At 46.7% G+C, this 17763-nt stretch overlaps 1 protein-coding gene across 3 annotated transcripts in view; it reads left to right on the plus strand.

The window, feature by feature from the left end:
• Nucleotides 1-17141, plus strand: part of LOC144142437 (uncharacterized) — a 41441-nt gene extending 24300 nt beyond the window's left edge. For all 3 annotated transcript variants that reach the window (XM_077673942.1, XM_077673944.1, XM_077673943.1), the window contains exons 2-3: nt 10771-11069; nt 13378-17141. In XM_077673942.1, the coding sequence (XP_077530068.1) occupies nt 10771-11069; nt 13378-13860 (782 nt within the window). In that variant the 3' untranslated portion in view covers nt 13861-17141. The remainder of the gene's footprint in view (nt 1-10770; nt 11070-13377) is intronic.
• The last annotated feature ends 622 nt before the right edge of the window (nt 17142-17763 follow it).

Genomic DNA, 17763 nt, shown 5'->3' on the forward strand with positions numbered 1-17763 from the left:
AGTCCGCGCAGCCGATAACGTTCTGTCTTTTTTTCTTTTCTTTTACGGAACCGATACGCAATGCTCTTGAAGTTGATACACTCTCTCGGAACTTGCACGTAGAGCGGACGAAGTCGACAAGGGAGAAGGTTTTGTACACCGCTAGCGTTTATCTGAGCACCTATCTACTGATGTACGCAAATGTCACAGGCTGCTACGTCCGCCTTGAAGAGGCAGAAAGTCAGTTTTGCTGATCAAAAAAAGCCGGAAAGTCGGACGTGTGCTCGCAATTTTTCGTCAAGCGTACTAGTACAGTAAAAGCTCGTTAATTCGAACTCGGTTAATTCGAACTGACACCGTGGTCCTGGTACAGCTCTGTGTATTTCAATGGGGGAAAACTCCAGATAATTCGAACACGTCGGTGTCCAGAACGGCTAATTAGAGCTGAGATCCCCTGGTTTTCATTGCTCCTCGCAGAAGAAGTCGGCACAGAGTGATTACAATGTGTTGCAAATCCAAACGAGACCAAATTTACTTGAGATGCATACAAAGCAGCGTCGAGGCTGGATGTCGCAGCATTATTTCTCAGTAGATGAGAATTCTGACGACGCTGCGCTGGAGCCCTTCCGCAAGTTCCCAGCGATGCTCATGGAGTCGTGACATAAGAAACGCAAGCAAGTGCATATTACTGGTTAGTTCTAATTTTGCCTGCCTGGACCCTGCCAAGTAAATAAACTTGTTTTCGCGCATAAACAGCGTTATTATTTTGACATTACAGCTCACTGCTCACAGAATGCAAAATCAGTGCCTGTTTTGGGTGTATAACTAACTGACTTATTAATTTCGTCGCCGTTCGACTTCCTTGGACATTATTTACAAAATCGCCTGACACAAACTTCTAGTAGCGCCTAATTGGCGATAAGGAGACCAGAGGTGGCTTCTTAGTGTTCTGTCCGCGCTGTGTCGCGATGTCCATTCATTCTAGCGCCCGCACGGTAATTCGAACTCCGCTTAATTCGAACAATTTTATGGTCCCCTTCGAGCTCGAATTAACGAGCTTTTATGTAAACTTGGTGAGCAAAAGTTTTTCTTTTTTTTTCAGATATCGTGCTTAGTAATGCTGTGTGCTTATGCTCTGGTAGCGGCACGTCAAAAATGTTCAGTGGTAATTTTTAGTTTTGAAATTGGCGTTCGCAGAACAGGCTTCTGCTATATTTATATTTCATTCTTGGCTGCACAATAGCATTGACGCAAAGCGTTGGCGGCAGCTGCTTACAGCATACTACACAAAACGACAAATGAAATATCAGAAGCTATTTTCGGTGGGCCTTTAATATTTTTTCGGCATAACTTTGTGATTCCTTTCGTTAATCTATTGACAGGCAGCACAAACCGATGTTTACCGTGAGATGATAGAGCTTTGTTATGAATGTTTTACTTATAATTTGTTCTCAAAACGAAATAAAACTGGTTAATGTAGCATGGTTTGTTCTCCTAGAGCAGCGATGCCTTGGTGCAATGAAGGCGTCTTTTCTGTGATGTGTTTTGCATTATTTCGGGCTGTTTTTTGTGCTGTTCTTGTAAAGGCAATTTTCAAGGCAAAACACAAGGGGGATAAATAGTGCACTTTGACTGCCCTGTCTTGATATCAAAATCAATATGCGGGAATCGACATAAAAATCAACAGGAATTTGTTTTCTCACTCTCTGCCAAAAAGACGTGCTTAGAGCGGAACTGTTTCTCCAGGCGGATGGAAAAATAGCTTGCACTACCAAAGCCAAACACAAAAATACGTAGCTTGACATGGACAAATTAAAACCTCCTAGAGGGCCTAAGTTGCATTGATTTGCACACGGATGCATAATTTTGAAGAAGAAGAAATTTATTTGCCGAAAACATATTTACATAACAAAATATACCGAAGGAGGTCCCAAAGCACGAGGCTGGAGGGGGACCTCCTATTACAGAAAGTAAAAAAAAAAAAAACTTAGTACTGCAGCAAAGTCCGCAGTGAAAACAAGGTATAATGCGTTAGTGCGAAATACAACTCAAATAGCTTTTTATAGCTGTTATACATCTACACCGTGCGAAATTCAACAAAGGTAGTTGCAAACGATATTACAGAAATGGTAAAGTTATGAATAGGTCAGGGGTGCAATGACAAATACAGCATAAAAACATAGGGTTCAACCAGTTAAGCGAATTATTTGCGGTTGAGTAAATATTCACGGAGATTGTTCTTAAAGCTGGGGTAAGAATGGCAATTTGTTCTTAAAGCTTGGTAAAGGTGGCGATTGTGATGTTTCTATCGCGAGAGAATTCCACTTATTTACAGCCGCAAAAGTAGTATTCACCTTGCCATAATTGGTGCGTATTTTAAATAGAAGTAGGTTGCTAGTCGAAGCGAACCTGGTGGAATTCAAATTTTTTGTGAATCGTGGTTGAATATGCAAAATGAACAGAGGTTATGCACAGATTTGAAAAGGTCAATAAAGAGGGTGAATTCTATGATGGAATCTACCAGCTGAGCTTGTAAGATGGAGTGCAGTATTATGGCGAACGGCAAACATAGTTCAGCGTGTTTGTGACAGACCGAAGCATGACGCTGCTAGAGGTGGTTCAGCACGGAGTGCGTCATATTTGTTGTAGTAAGGCATGGCTCGCTCGTTTTGATTGCATTCCTTTTGGGTCGTACGAGTGCACTGGGAGGCTTGATATTAATTGCACATATGTTCAGTGCAGGCAGCGCTGCAGTGAGGCAGTCGAAAAGCAGCTCGCCCCGCCGCGTCTTCAGTGGATCGCGAGGTATGCAGTCGCGGAAGCGTATTGTTTGTTTCAGGGTCAGCGCTCATCCCAGGACACCGCTCTTAATTAGTATCCCGCGGCGGACGCGGGCTGATACGCTGGGAGGAATGCGCTGCCATTCCGGAGCGTTGGTTGGTAGGACTCGTTGTCAGGCCGCCTCTTCCGTCTATTGAACTGAATGGCTCAGGTGTGCTCCCAAGAGAATCGAGAACACGCACACGTACACACACACGTACACACACACGTACACACACACGTACACACACACGTACACACACACGTACATACACACGTACACACGTACACACACGCACACACACGTGCACACGTACACACACACACACACACACACACACGCACGCACACACACGCACGCACGCACACACGCACGCGCACACACACACACACACACACACACACACACACACACACACGCGCGCACGCACACACACACGCACATGCACATTCCAAATCATAATTAGAAATGAGGGACTGGTTGAACAAGCACAGGAAGGAAGGCTAGCAGTCAAGAACGCCAAGGAAGGCAAAGAAGAAGTGGTGATGCGTTATTTACTCTTCCTGAAACAGACAAGTTTAGAAAACTTCGAAAGGTAACGAGAAAGTGGAGAAAACAAGCTCCCCGGGTGGGACATGCGCCCACGACATTGGCAATGCCGGTGCGATCCCATACCAACTAGGCTACCGGGGAGACTGTGCTCTCCTCCGCTTTCTTCGGTATTTACTGGGATGTAATGATTTCCTGAGATTGCGGTAGTAGCCAGCGCCGCTGATTCCCCGCTGGTTAATCGCTCCCGACACGTCATAGACGCTCGAGTCACGGCCCGGGGGTTACCAAGAAGGTGCCCTTCACCACGGCTTGTCGGAGCGGCGCTGGCTAACGGCGGTGCTGGTTACCACTGGCGCTCGCTACCACCCCAAGCTGGCTACCGCCCCAATGGAGACGGTAGAAGTTTAGCGCAGAGCGTGACTCTCGCACACCGGCAGAATAAGCCTGGGAAGGGGGAACCGTGAACTGCTTGTCTGTGGATGAATTGGTATGCATATGCCTCGAGACATGGCCCTTTGTGTTGCCAACCTAAACAGGAAAAGGGCGTTCCGTGGCTGTAGTTATTTTGGGATCGCGTATAGTGGGAGAGGCATTGTTCCAGAATCGGGCATTCCGACCGGCTCTGCGAATGCCCGCCGCGCCGTATTACGGGTCGAAGTACGACCCACCATGTAGAACGGCATTCGATAAACGCCTGGCACTTGGAAGCGGTGGCAACTGCACAGCACTGGAGACATCAGTGCTGCAGGCGGATGTTTTATGCATCGTGTCAGAAAGGCTTAAATATTGAAAGAAAGAATCCTTCCTTGACACAGCGTGAAATACGTAGGCTTCTTGGTGACAAGGAAAAAAAAGACTGCTGGGAATGGGGAAAAACAGGAGTGAGTGCTGTTGTGGCATATATTTACCGTAACGAGCGTAGAGCTGGAGGCTGTTACTTCAATAGCTAACTCTCATGTAGTATTCTTCTTTCTTCCGGAAACATTTCAACGCTCTGTTTGTCTCTTTCCCCGATATATGTTCTGCCAGGTGTTCTCTCCGCCAAGAACTAACACAATTTAAATATTTGCTACAGTTCATTCTCGAGACGTAATATACGGTAGAAACGCATCATCTCGGAAGTGTGGCACAGTAACTATGTACAAAATAATTTATGCAACATTCGTTAAAGCACAGTGCTAAATATCTTGCAACAGCCATTTTTTGTGCTGTTTGCCTCTCGCATTTACTACCATCTCAGTGGGGTACCTCAGGGATCAGTACTACGCCAAGTCCTCTTTAACCTTGCTGCCACAAAGGTAGCTCGAAACCTCTAAGGTGATGCTGCTGTGAGCTTCTCAATATTAGAAATAGAACGAATGGAAGGTAGCTTGAAAGAACAGTTTTGCATTGACACTTGCGCGAGGTTTTGGTATTTTGAATACACTGGCAGAAACTGTCGTCGGTCGGATGAGGCCATTGATAGTGCGAGTTATTACGCTAAGTGTAGGTACTGAAGGAGGACACTATCGAAAGGTTGCATGCAAGACGAATCAGTCTTATTTGGTTGCGTCATTTCCGTAGGGCGCTCTTGTCCACACAGCACTAAAACACATTCGAGGCATGAGTGAGTAACTACGGCTAAACCTGGATATAATGAAGTTGACAAAATTTCGCACTTTTTTCTTACATGCAGGTTTTTGTTACATGCAGGTTTTGAGTTAAGGCTGGCGTGAATGAAGCAGAAATGGAACCGAAATGCTAGACATCACTGATGGTGAACTCGCCCTTAAAGGATTTATTTCATAGTAAAAAACTTCGTGATGTGCGCCTGCTGCTTTCCCACGAAGTTATTCACTACACAGCACTCCGAAGAAGCAAGGTCACTTTCCCCCTTATTCACAAACGTAGCTTCATTATCACGTTTGCCTTTTCACCCGTTTCAAGGATCATATTGTATGCTGAAAGGGTGCCTTTTAGTGAACTTGGTGCCCTTTGCCGCACTAAAAATTGTTGAGAGGATGCTTGCTGGGATACTGCACCGGGCGGCTACGTTCTTTCTCGCCGGCGCAGACGGCATTCAAAATTGCCAGCTTGTCTTGAAAAAACAACCTTTTCGTTTTCTGGCAGCAGAACTCAATATCGATGAACTGACCCCACAGATGGCAGCGGAGACGCGCGACTACACGCCGACAGGCAGGCCTAGCACCTAACCAACACTGCGCTCGCACTGGAAACGCGCGGTAGCTTGCGTTGCGGGCGAAGTTGGCTAAGTTGGCGAATTTTTCCAGCCATTTTTTAAAGAAAAAGTTCTTAAAACAATGGCTCATTAGCTTAGCGAATTCATTTCAGCAAGGTTAACCGTCGCAACGCCTTCGTTACATGGAGGTCACGAAACATGGGTTTCAATGGGGCTGGCAATGGGGAATTGAAAAACTTCGTTAAATCCAGGAATTCGTTACATACAGGTCCGTTACATCCAGGTTTAACTGTAGCTCCGTACGTTGCGTTTGGTGTTGCGTTGCTGAAGCTGTTCATGTCGATCAAGTTCAAGGGGCGGGAGAGATCACATCCTCCATCGAGGAGAACGTTACTTGTTTTTTTGTTTTTCTCGTCGTTTGCGGAAGTTCGTGCTATCAGTTCGCATGAAAGAGGCAGGCATGACGGCAGCTCACCACCCACACCTCCCAAGTAGGAAGGTGGACTGTAAAATGACACTTCCTCACATCTTTTTCGTTGTGGTCAGCTGATTAGCGAACTCGGTTGTATTAAAGCTCCACGGAGCCTTGCTAATAAAGGGAATGCATATGGACTCATCAACACTCGCAAAGATGGCGCCGTGATGGCGCCCTTCTAATCTACAAGGTGAGACCGCTGCACGCCGGTTTAGTGGGCGCGGTCCCCAAGTCGTGAACTGTGCCTTACGCAAAGGGCAGGCCTTCGCTTTGCGTCTGACCGTGAATCGAAAAGTCGGATAGTGGCACGAAATAGTAATAATAATGATAATAAAGGGCAGCGAAGATCACGACCGATACGGCGAAAGAGCTGGAAAACAGTTCATATATATATTTTCTTCCTTCTTCACCGATGGCGTGTACGCGCTCCTCTCGGAGTTATCCGCGTTCGTGATCACGGTGGAAATAACGTGCGGTTCTTTGGTTCCGGTCAACTTCGGGATCCAGCAGTGGCCGTGCGCTTCCGGTTTTGTTTTGTCTTTTCTTTATTTGAATTTCTCGGTTGCATCTTTAGGACAGGTTCGTAGGCCATTTGGCCCCGGTATTCAAATAACTCCTTGCTTCCAAGCGTCGACCCATCTCTACCAGTTCAGGAATTCAAATTTGCGGCCGCCGTTTGCAGAAGGAGCGGCTATCCTTAAAGGCGTCACAAATCCCTCGAAACTCTCCACGTGAGAGACTGCTGGGCAACGGAAACGCTATTTCTCGCGAAGAAAATGTTGTTAGGAGGGATTTGAAGTGTCGCGTTCTTACCAAGATAATTAAAGGCCAGAAGCTACAGGCAGGATGGTTAAGCGAGGTGCAGTGTTTTTCACTTGTTTCTTTCCCCAGTCTGACTGTTGTTCGCGTGGCCTGAAGTGCCGCCCGATAGCAATTGTACTTTTAATGCTTAGCTAACACTGTGCTGACATATTAGTAGAAATTAAGAAGAAGAAATGGACGTGGGCAGGGCATGTGACGCAAAGGCAAGATAACCGTTGGTCATTAAGGGTAACAGAGTGGATCCCTAGAGAAAGCAAGCGTGGCAGGGGGCCGCAGAAAGTTAGATGGGCAGATGACATCAAGAAGTTTGCGGGGATAAATTGGTCGCAGTTAGCACAGGACTGGGATAATTGGAGGTTAATGGGAGAGGCCTTTGCCCTGCAGTGGGTGTAGATAGGCTGGTGATGATGATGATGATGATGATGACACTGTGCAGAATGCGTGGCTTAACGGAATAGGGTAGACGTCTTAGCTTCGTTTCAGCAAAGGGCGGAAGATCGTGCAGTGGGGTTGGTGGTTTTTTTTTTTCTTCAACATTTTGTTCTCTAGATTTCGTTATTTCGATTATTACTTTGGTCGTTTAGCTAAGGTATTAGTTTTCTGAGATTCGAACCATTTATTCAGTTCGTTTAGGTTAGGTCCCGTTATGTTGGATAGCGCAAACAAGCGCCAGACCCGGCGTTACACAAGAAAATGCAGCTGGGCGTCACTTTCTGCTTCTGTCCACGAAGAAAGCCTCGTCTGCCGCCCCAACTTTCGCACCCGTCGCCAAAAGCCAGGTGCAGGCGCGCACGACCTGACATTGCCGCCATAGCCGTTTCCCTCCCCCTCCCTCGTCGCCCGTTCCGTGTTTACCAGTCTTGTGTCGGCGCTCAGCTGTTTTCCCGCTCTCTCGTCGCCCCTTCCCCGGCGCTTCCTCCGCCGTGCGTGGTTTCCTGATTCGCGTGCCTTTCCTTACACGCTCTCCGCTTCCATTCCACCCTCTTTGTATTTGCTTCCCCGTTCAACTTCGTCGCCGAAAGAACGCGCGTGCTTTTGAAATTGGGCTTCCGTCGGCTCGTTTGTTTACAGCGATGAGGAGGCCACCGGCTCGTTTGCCTCTGCCAGTCGTCCGAACAAGGTCCAGGCGCTGTCCTCCACGCTCTTCACAACCGCCCGCTTGTTTTTCTAGCTCTTGCCTCAGGGATATGCGGGGGCTTCTTGAACCATCCCCGTTCGCCAACACGTTCTCCGGATAGGCCAGTCTTCACAGCGAGGATTTCAGGTCAAGAAGCCTAAATGGGGCGTAGCGCACTATGCAGCTGACGGTGTGAAGTCCCTAGCCGTCGCTTCTGTCCAAATGATCACACTAGCGCCTTTTGTACTTTCTGCGTGGGCTGCCACTTTGCCAGTGGAATGTTCTTACAGCTCAATTGTTAGTGCTCGCTGGAGTCGTAAAGCGGCTCTTGTACAAGCAGGAACGACTTGTAAATGATCGAACGTTAGAGACTTTCTTCTCCTGTACCTTTCCTTACCCTCTTGCTTTCTCTTCCTACCAACTTGTGTCCAACCTGGCACTCTGCTCTTCGTCCCTTATTCGTCCCTCCAGAGGTCGTGAACACTCGTTCACGACCTCTTTGCGGTCTCTCCCGACTCATCAACTTGCCCTTATACTTGAGTGATCGCTTGCTAATGAATCGATTGCATCCTTTATGTCGTCGTAGCGATGCAGAAGGCACAGACTTCGTAACTAAGGTTTTAAAGAGTACAGGTGTTATCGAAGTGGTATTCAAATGAGCTCACGGAGGATGGGCCTGTTTTCGACTAACCCAGTTCTGAAGCGTGCTACCTTTTCAACAGCTGCGCCCTGGTAGCGGCCACGTTGTCAGTGGACTGGGCTGTATAAGATAAGATAATCTTGATTTTCTCCAGAAGAAACTGGAAGGTCGTCCGGGCTAAAAGCTGCTGAAGGCAGCTTGACAGTGGCCCGGAAACCCTCACTTGGCAGGGATCAAGAAAACAAAGATAACTCATAACGAAAGAAAATGAAAGATTACATCCTTGGTACGTAGTTATACAACACAATAAGCTAATTCGAGAAAATATACAAAAATTACGGTTTTAAAACTCACAATTGCTACAAATGAACACAGAAAGACGGTTGTACACATTGCATGGAAGACATGAAACAACAGCAATAGCACATAAATACAAAACATCAGAAATGACTGTAACAGTGATGGAAACTTGAAGTTTACGAAGTATTGCCACAAATGTTTGCGGGAAAAGCGACCTCTATGTTTGTGTTCATTTAGGGTGGTAGGAATGTTGAAGTGTGGAGCCTGATATTTATAATTAGTGCGGAATCCCGGCACTACCCATTGTTCTGTGCTGCGCGTGGGTGATGCAGCATCCCTTGCTGTTAGGGATGAGGGTGATACTAAAACGCTTTTTAGGGCGTTTGATGAAGAAACAAATGCACTTAAAATACACTTAAAATGCACTGGAAATATAATTGGCGCACTCGACACTTTAATCGAACTGCGCATATGCGGCAGTAGTCCAGAACACGCATGAACTTTGCCGGAAGCTCTGCACGGGGATAAGTTCGGCGGGCATCCACATTGGGTCGCCGCGAATTTCAGCGTTCTTTGACGCTGAACGATTTCCTTAAAAGCTTCGAAATTTGACTGGCACTCTAAAGTGGGTATACTTTGAGTGGTGTGTGCGCAGTAGCGATCATGAGCCCTTTGTCTCGCCCTCCATCGCTTTTAAGGCGATGAGCTGCGGGTACTAGTAATGTAATCATATTCGTTGTCTCATTGTCAATTGATAAAAATCACCCCTGATATCAACCAACCATTTCTGCCTTGTTCGTAAATACCCCAGAGGTAGTGCGATGGTTTCCGATGAACCACGAACGACTACCGATTTTAAAGCCAAAGCTTTCTTTGCGGAACCGACGCCGTCCTGTCAGAAAAATAATACATTTCCCCGTAAACCTTTTGGTCGACCGAGAAGCTCTGAGAAGAGCTCGCGACACACGGTGCCTGCGCGAAACCGGGATTCCATTGTGTCAAAACGGTTACTTAGAAACCGCGAAAAGGGAACGCTTCTAGATAAGACAACACACGCATCGATCACGAAGAAGGAGTGCAATTGTATACCTTTTTCTCATAAACCACGTATACATTAAGATCCTTCGCGTTTACTTATTGCGCGACAAATCGTCCGGTGGGTTCATTCTTCGTTCGCCATTCGGGTCTTTGAAGGTTTCACGATCGATTGGACGCACTTTTAGGTGCGGAGTACCTTAGGACCGCACATGTGCGTCCGCGTCCGTGCGCATAGCATTTACAATCGCAAGAAGTCACACAGGCACCGGCAGGATTCGAGCCGGTGTCCGGTAGACCAGACAGAGTTAGTGTCAATCGTCTTACCAATTGGGCTACAACCGTAAGTTAGTACCCGACAGTCAAACGGCTTACTCTATCGCCTGTAACGGTGCGGAGTACCTTAGGACCTCCCAATGTCCGTCCGCGCTCATCCGTGCGCACACCACCATCAAGCGAAAATCAAGCGGAATTCGATTTGAGCCGTGACTTGCAGTTTCATTTCGGGAATAATCAGAGTGCAACTCACGGCTCAAATGGAATGACGGTCGGGGCGCAAATCGGATGCCACTCGGGGCGCAACTTGGATGTCATTTCGAGTCAGCGTACTCCGCACCCTCGCCATCATCTACGGAGTGGAGATGCTGCCATTTTAGCTTTCACGCTTCTCCCAACTTTCTTTAGGAAGAGATGGTAAATTTTTTCGGAAGGCACCCCTGACACATAAAGCTGTAAAAAATTTAGGTCCGGCTGTGCTGGAAGCATCTCGTACTCACATCTGCATTGTGTTTTTTTTTTTTCGGAGGTTGGATACCCGCGGCAAGCTCTGTTCGTTTGTTCGTTTCCGCAGAGGCCGAAGTAAGGCACACTAAGGAGACCAGGAGCGACACGAGTGAGCCCAGGATGTCTTCGCTGTTCACGGGCAGTCGGCTGACGGACGAGCTGGACGACCTCCGGAGCCGGCTGAACGACCAGTACTCTCGGCTGGACCGCGAGTACCGCTGCTACGAGAACCGGTACCATGACATGCGGCGGCGGCTTTTCGACGGCAGTCCGCTCAAGCCGTCCGTCTGGACATCGCTGACCAACGACTCGGAGCGCTTCTGCCTCCGACTGGACGTGGGCCACTTCGACTGCGACGACCTCGAGGCACGTATACTTTCTAGTTCGGGAGGTAGTAAGATTGGGAGAGTGGAGTGATATTTCTTTGTACTTACACGAGCTGCCAACAAATGGGAAAATTTGAGGCACTGCGCTTTGAGGAGGAAGAGCGCGTTCTAGATGAAAAAAAAAAGACTGGTTGACCCCTCTTTCATAGGAATCGGTAAAACACGAAAGTGAAAGATGCCTTCACAGGAGCGGTTGAATGTTAAAGGAACTTCTTTCATGTGCGAAGGGTTCGCGAGCCTGGCCCCTCCAGAGGAAGTGACACCGACACGCAAGGAACGGAAAAAATAACCGGTTTATTCCGGGGCCACAAAACCAAAAATGACATGCACAGAAACAGCAACTTGAAACACAACGGTCAAAACCACGTCGGACTGTGCCTCAATTCACGCGCGTACTCGGTACACGAAGGCACTGGCATCGAGACGCCGACTGTCGGCGCTCATTAGCGTCATGATGCGCTACTTCGCTTCGTTTCTTCTAGACGGCAGCACCATCTGAATGAATCATAGCGAAGGACATAAGGCGCGTTCGTAGAGCTGCTCACGTCTCAGTTCACAGTGCAGTCGGTAGAGTGCCACCTACCTCCCGTTGCGGCGAGAGGGCTCGAATCCGGGCGCCGCATCGTCAATGGCACTTTTTCTGGCGACGTCACTTCCGTGACGGATATGACGGGAGTGAGATCTTCGTGTACCCGGAAAAAAACACTTTCGTGTTAAAAACTGCGCGCAATGGACGCATTTATCATAAAATACAGGGCGGGCGCTGTCCCGTCGTTTACGCACAGTATTTTTTGTCTAAAATTGCAACACCAACTAGCCCCTCAACACGCTGTACTGAGGAAGGAAACGTCAACTGGCTTGCAGTGGAGGTTAGCAAGAGGCGATCGCAGTCGTGATGGAAGAAAGGCTAGGTCATTTTCACTGTGAACAGTGTTGTAGGTTACACAGAGTGCTAATTTTGTGGTCTTAAAGCTGTAAAAATTAGGTTGCTTGGTGAAGAGTTTTCTGAAACGTCCCCGCGTGACGGAAGAATGCTATTACAATCATGGATTCTCGTGAGAGTTACCTTGACCCGGTTTAAAATTGCGCATCTTCAAAGTGCTGGGCTGCCCTCGGTTACTCATTATACTAAAGTGGCTATCTGGACGTGCTGTTGTTGTTGTTGTTGATAAACTTTATTGACCCACAAAAAGAAAAAAAAGACCCCCAAAGTCCGGGGATCTGAAAGGAAAAAATATCTATACAGACGAAAGAACCTGATGAACGTGAGCCACCAAAGCCCGCCACCAGGTCGCTCGGTCTGTTCTCTCCGGCGGCGCGAGTGTATTGGTTAGACATGATCAAGAGGAAAAAGACAGCGCAGCTCGAACATGGACAAAAAAAGTAAAAAAAAAAAAAAAACTGGACACAGCGGTCAGGTGTTCAGTCTTCTTTTTGTCCTGTTCCAGCTGAGCCTTTTCCTGCTGGTAATACGCTCATAATTACGATGATGCAGCGGTAGGTAAGAAATATGTCTTTGGAGGCAGGCAAGCATGGTGTCCTAAAATAGAAGCCTCCTCTTCAGTAACCTATGGGCCAGAATCGTAACCTAGATGCGTAATAAAGCACATTTGCAGCATGCCTTCAGCACTCTTAAATGCTTTTTAACCTCTTCTGCTCTGCGTTAGCTGGAGGGTATGTGTGGCAGAATGGAACAGTATGGGAGGTATTTCGCGATGTACGTTAGCACGCAGGTACAGGCATACGTAATGATGAATACGTAAGGCATGTGTGCATCAAATTCTATGACAAAAGAAAGAAAGGAGCGGCGACAGAAAAGTCAGCCACAACTGTAGTTAGTTTCACTCTGTATTAAAAGTAAAATGTGACTCTTCGTTAGGAGTCAAACCAACGGCAAGTAAAGTAATCGGCAATCTAGGATGCATTTGTCGTCACTGCGATTCAAAGCAAGTCTTTATACACTATCATCATCATAAAAGCGTTGATTGGAACTCATTGGACATTACCAATGGGCATTCAGAACGTCGGTGGCATAACTCCGGCATTGTGCGCTCTGCATGTTGAGTAAGACGCAGCGCCTCCACGGACGGCATATTCAGCAGTTGCATTACGTAGTAGGATTCAGGCGAACTTTGTGCAGCCGCCTTACTCGTGCACACGTCTATCTGCTATTTGGCGGGAGCCACTGCGCCACCGAAGACGGTGTATCTATTATTACTTTTGTGCTTATTAGATTCCCCCCCCGCCCCCCCCCCCGCCCCCCCCCCCCCCCAACCTTCTTCGCGCAGGTCAAGACCGTCGACAACCAGGTGGTCATTCACGGCAAGCATGGTGACCGTACTGACGAGCTTGGCGTCATCTCGCGCGAGTTCACACGCAAGTGCACGCTGCCCAAGGACGTGCTGCCGGAGTCCGTCAAGTGCTCCATCACCTCGGACGGCTTCCTCATCATCGAGGCGCCCAAGCGATCCGACAAGCCCCACGGCACAGAGCGGGTGGTGCCCATCACCGTGGTCGACGGCTCCAGCTCCACCAATAACACAGCCACCACCAGCGGCGGAGTTGGGCCCCAGGCCAGCACGTCGGGAGGACCCGGCAAGAAGACCACGGCGACGACGTCCACTACCCTCACGTCGGGAGGCGGCGGTGCCACGGAGAGCCGGACGTCGTCGAGCATGCACACGGTGACGTCCACGTCGTCGAAGACCTCCTACCTGAAGAACGGAGTGGGTCCCGGTATCAGTACTGGGGCCATCAGCAAGGTCAAGTAGAAACGGAAGAAGCGCTGGGCAAACCACACCTGTGGGGATCATTTGCGGCGGTGGACGAAACTTTGGCTTCTGTAATTTTAACTTTCGTTTTCGAGCGTTTTAGGCTTGCGCTGTCCTAACGGTTCAAGAAAGGAATGTTCTGCGAGCGTCGGTAGGGCTGTAGGGATGTGGTGACGGCGTTAGCACGCCAGTGTGAGTGCCAGGTGTTTTTGAAAAAAAAAAACATGAATGAGAAGATTGCAAGATGGCACGTTTGGTGCTTTGTCAACCGTTTTCTCGCACTTCTGTCTACTTTGGCTCCCATTCACAGTGTAATGAACGACGCGACGGTACTCGAGCAGGCTTTTAGTGAGTCACTGCATTCGTAGGTTAAAAACCGAGGTATGCACCCACACTCTGAATGAATAAGGAAAAGCCTACATACAAGGAGTGTTTTAATGATTGTGATGATGATGGTTCATTTTAATGTTGCAAAGCCATTAAAATGCAACCTTCAATGATTGTGACACCCTTGCACAACCATGTAGTCTTCTAATCACTAGCTTATGGCGTGGACCGCTTTAACTTTGTTCTTAAGGATTGTTTGTGAATAAACTAAACGTTTCTTGCGACTGGAAGCTTGTTGGCTCTCGTGAAACCAGTTCAGAAGAAAGTGATCACTCAAAAAACTTATTTAGTTTTTGTCGTGAAGACAACTTAACGTTGTACTTAAGGAATGCCCAGTTGTCTACGTTGTTGTTAAAACGCGGAGGGAAAAAGCCATTTTATTGTGTCAATACCGAGGTCGAAAATTTAGAATTCGTATCGCGACACTTTCACACGTGGTTTCGATGCTAGCAATGGCGCTCAGGAAAAAAAAAACAGAAGTGGCGAACGATAATAAATGGCTCTGTCATTCGTTGAGAAGTGAAATATAATACATCTTTGGCTTGTTCATATGGCGTCATATTCCTCCTTATGTATGAAAAACGTAACTGTTTCCAACACGCTGCGCACTGCACCGGGACGCTGACAGACTGTAATAATGGATGGTCTGGATGTTGTGTATCATTACCTTTGGCTAAACACGTAAGCGCGCTAGCTTAGACGTGCTTGTTAGAAAAATTACAGCCACAATTGACCAATAACTTTAATCTAGCGTATGCTTTGTCTCGGAAGCACGTTTTCGTTTCTAGTGACATCCGTTGTAGTACATGGCATACCACAGGGGCGCTGACATTTTCAAGCTTGCAAGAATTTTCAGTTTAAGCAATAAGTTGAATCTGTGTTATTCCTGTAAAATAATCCTTCGACACGCTGTCGTTGCGCGTTGAACGTTTTTTTTAGGCGCGCTCGCTGGCGCCTTGTGCGAAACCAGCAATGACCACATTAACTTGAGTGTCTACGAGTTTCATTTGCAGCTGTTGTTGGTAATGCCAAAATTACGAAATGTTGGTTTTGGGCATTAACTTAAGCTTTGCACTCCATAATCAGAGTGTTGTTGCCGGTGGAACGTTGAAAGGGGAGAACTGTACGCAATATATTTATTGAGTCTGCAAGAGTCGCTATTGCGTGTTCGATGTTCGCATGCACTGAAAGTTTGTTGATAACCCTTGATGTGTCATACCTATATATGAGGGTGTTATTGCGTATCTCAGAATATTTTTGTTGCAACCTGTATGTCTTATGTCTAGGTTACAGCACAAATGCAAAAAAAGGCTTGGATAGCGCACTGTGCTTGGAAATATATACCGTTAATTTATATTTTAATGCCTACTGGTTGTTCGTATGCGTTGCACGGTATTTATGTATATCATCACTTGTTATCTTTATTCTATTTTGAGTACAAGATAGCGCACATTTACTTCTTATATGGCTACCATCTTCCCAGTCTCCTGCTGATAATTTTTATCATGGGGGCGCTCATATATTAATAGGCAGGGTAATTGTGTGCCCTAATTACAGCCATGCACTATTCCTCCAGATGGGTTGGGGTCAATGAATATATACACTTTGGTGCTGACCGCTTTATTTTGTGATTTTAAAAACCGGTTTGCAATAAAAATACATGACTAAAAGCTTGAAGAGGGCTTTCTGGAAGTGGCCAGATCGAAAGATTTTGGGGTTAGATATAGCTCGAAATCAGTTTGGTTTACCAAATCGTTAAAGATTTCAGGGAAATTGCAGTCTTCCAGAGATGCATCGTCACGCGAAATCAACAAATTGGTGGTTGCAGCAATTTTTTGTTATGTACTATGATGTCTCAAGCATATGCATACTGGGGTTCTTGCCATGTCGAAGTCACCCTTCGTTTTTTCCATACCTGTAAGCTCACATTGTCAACAGTAAGTCGCATACAAAATGGGCATTAATATTTATTTTATCTTCTTCCCTGTGAAAGAAAACCTCTTGTAGTACCTGCTCTGACCACAGAAAAGCATGAGAAAGAAGCAAGAGACTGAAATCGTTTTGGTGCACACTATATTATTGTACTAGTGCTATACTGATGGCGTACGCATGCCACACTGATTGCCACACTGATTTCCAATCATTGCTATAAGGTGTTACCACGTGAAATGTTCGGCAGGGGTTATGCTGGATGTTTTGCGGTGCATCCGTTCACGACAGTTACGTGCGCCTTGTGTCTGGAACCACCAACTTTACCTGTTGCTTAGCCGGAACAAGCAATTGTTTAAACATAATGCATGTAATCGCATGGCATTCCAGAGATCTCACACTAAAAAAGTTTTCGCTTTCAGGCAGTCTTAAGCCTTCTACTTTGACCGCGATGTGGCTTACGTGTTGTTGTTGACGCTGCTGTTGGATACGGATAGATATTTGGCTTTTAGAAAACACCATTTCCGCAAAATTGTTATGAAGTCTTAGCTTGCCGTCATTGCCTGCCAAGTTAAACACAGTCCCCTGAATGACAAAAATGAAAGTTTACTGGAAATGCCGCTTGAAAGTGGTCCCCATGCTTGCTTGCCGAATATACGTGCCTTGAAACACAAGTTTCTGAAAATTTTATTAGCATGCGCTCCTAAAATTATCTACTAATTGGCATGCTTTGAAGACGTGCTTGTCGGAGTAGTATTGCAGGAAATTTGTCCGAGATCAAATAAAACAACGTTGAAAATTACGTCAAGACCTGGAATGTTTTATTTTCGTCGGTTTGTTATACATCCCAGAAGAATCAATGAAAAGTGCCCAAATGTGCTTCATGTTGAAAATATGCAAACTGCAATTCATGCTTGTTAACGTGCGAATTGTAAATGCCAAATAAAGAACGTTTTAAAAATGTTGCTACGCGACTCTGTGCATCAGTTTCTTCCATCTGTCGTTTATTCCGAATTGAAATCTCTAAAACCGAAGCGAAGAGGTTTCACTAGAGGTTTCACGCTAGAGGTTTCAAACGTTTGCTTTAGTGAAACCTCTAGCTAAAACGTTGATGTCGGCCATGTGCCAAGCTCCGCGCCGCACACAGCGTCGTCTTCATCAAAGTTGGGTGATCCGTGTGCTACGTACAAAAGTTCACATATTCGGCTTCGTGTGACAATATACATAAGCCCACAAATATACATAGGCGTAAATGTAATGATAATGAGGCGAGGCAGCAAAGGAAAGAGTAATGAGCAAGCGCAAGACCTCGGCATCCTAAATGACCAAAAATTTTCGTATCTGCATAGTGAATGCTGCAAGGGCGTGGGAAGGCCCTACAGCTTTTATTTTGATGCAGTTAACTAAATGAAGGAAACATTGGCCCAAGAAGAATGATTGCTACTAGTTAAAGGGTGCTTTAATTAGGTGACCTTTTCGAGTAATTGCGACTGGCGCGCTGGCATTAAAAATGTACCGATAAGATGATGTGAGCCCAATGCAGAGTTCCTTAATGAGGTCGACAGCGGGAAGCTGAAAAGGCAGGTG

The sequence above is a fragment of the Haemaphysalis longicornis genome, unplaced genomic scaffold (genome assembly GCF_048455015.1).
Source record: "Haemaphysalis longicornis isolate Haplotype H1 unplaced genomic scaffold, Haemaphysalis longicornis Haplotype H1 scaffold_6, whole genome shotgun sequence".
In the NCBI taxonomy this organism is placed as follows: Eukaryota; Metazoa; Arthropoda; class Arachnida; order Ixodida; family Ixodidae; genus Haemaphysalis; species Haemaphysalis longicornis.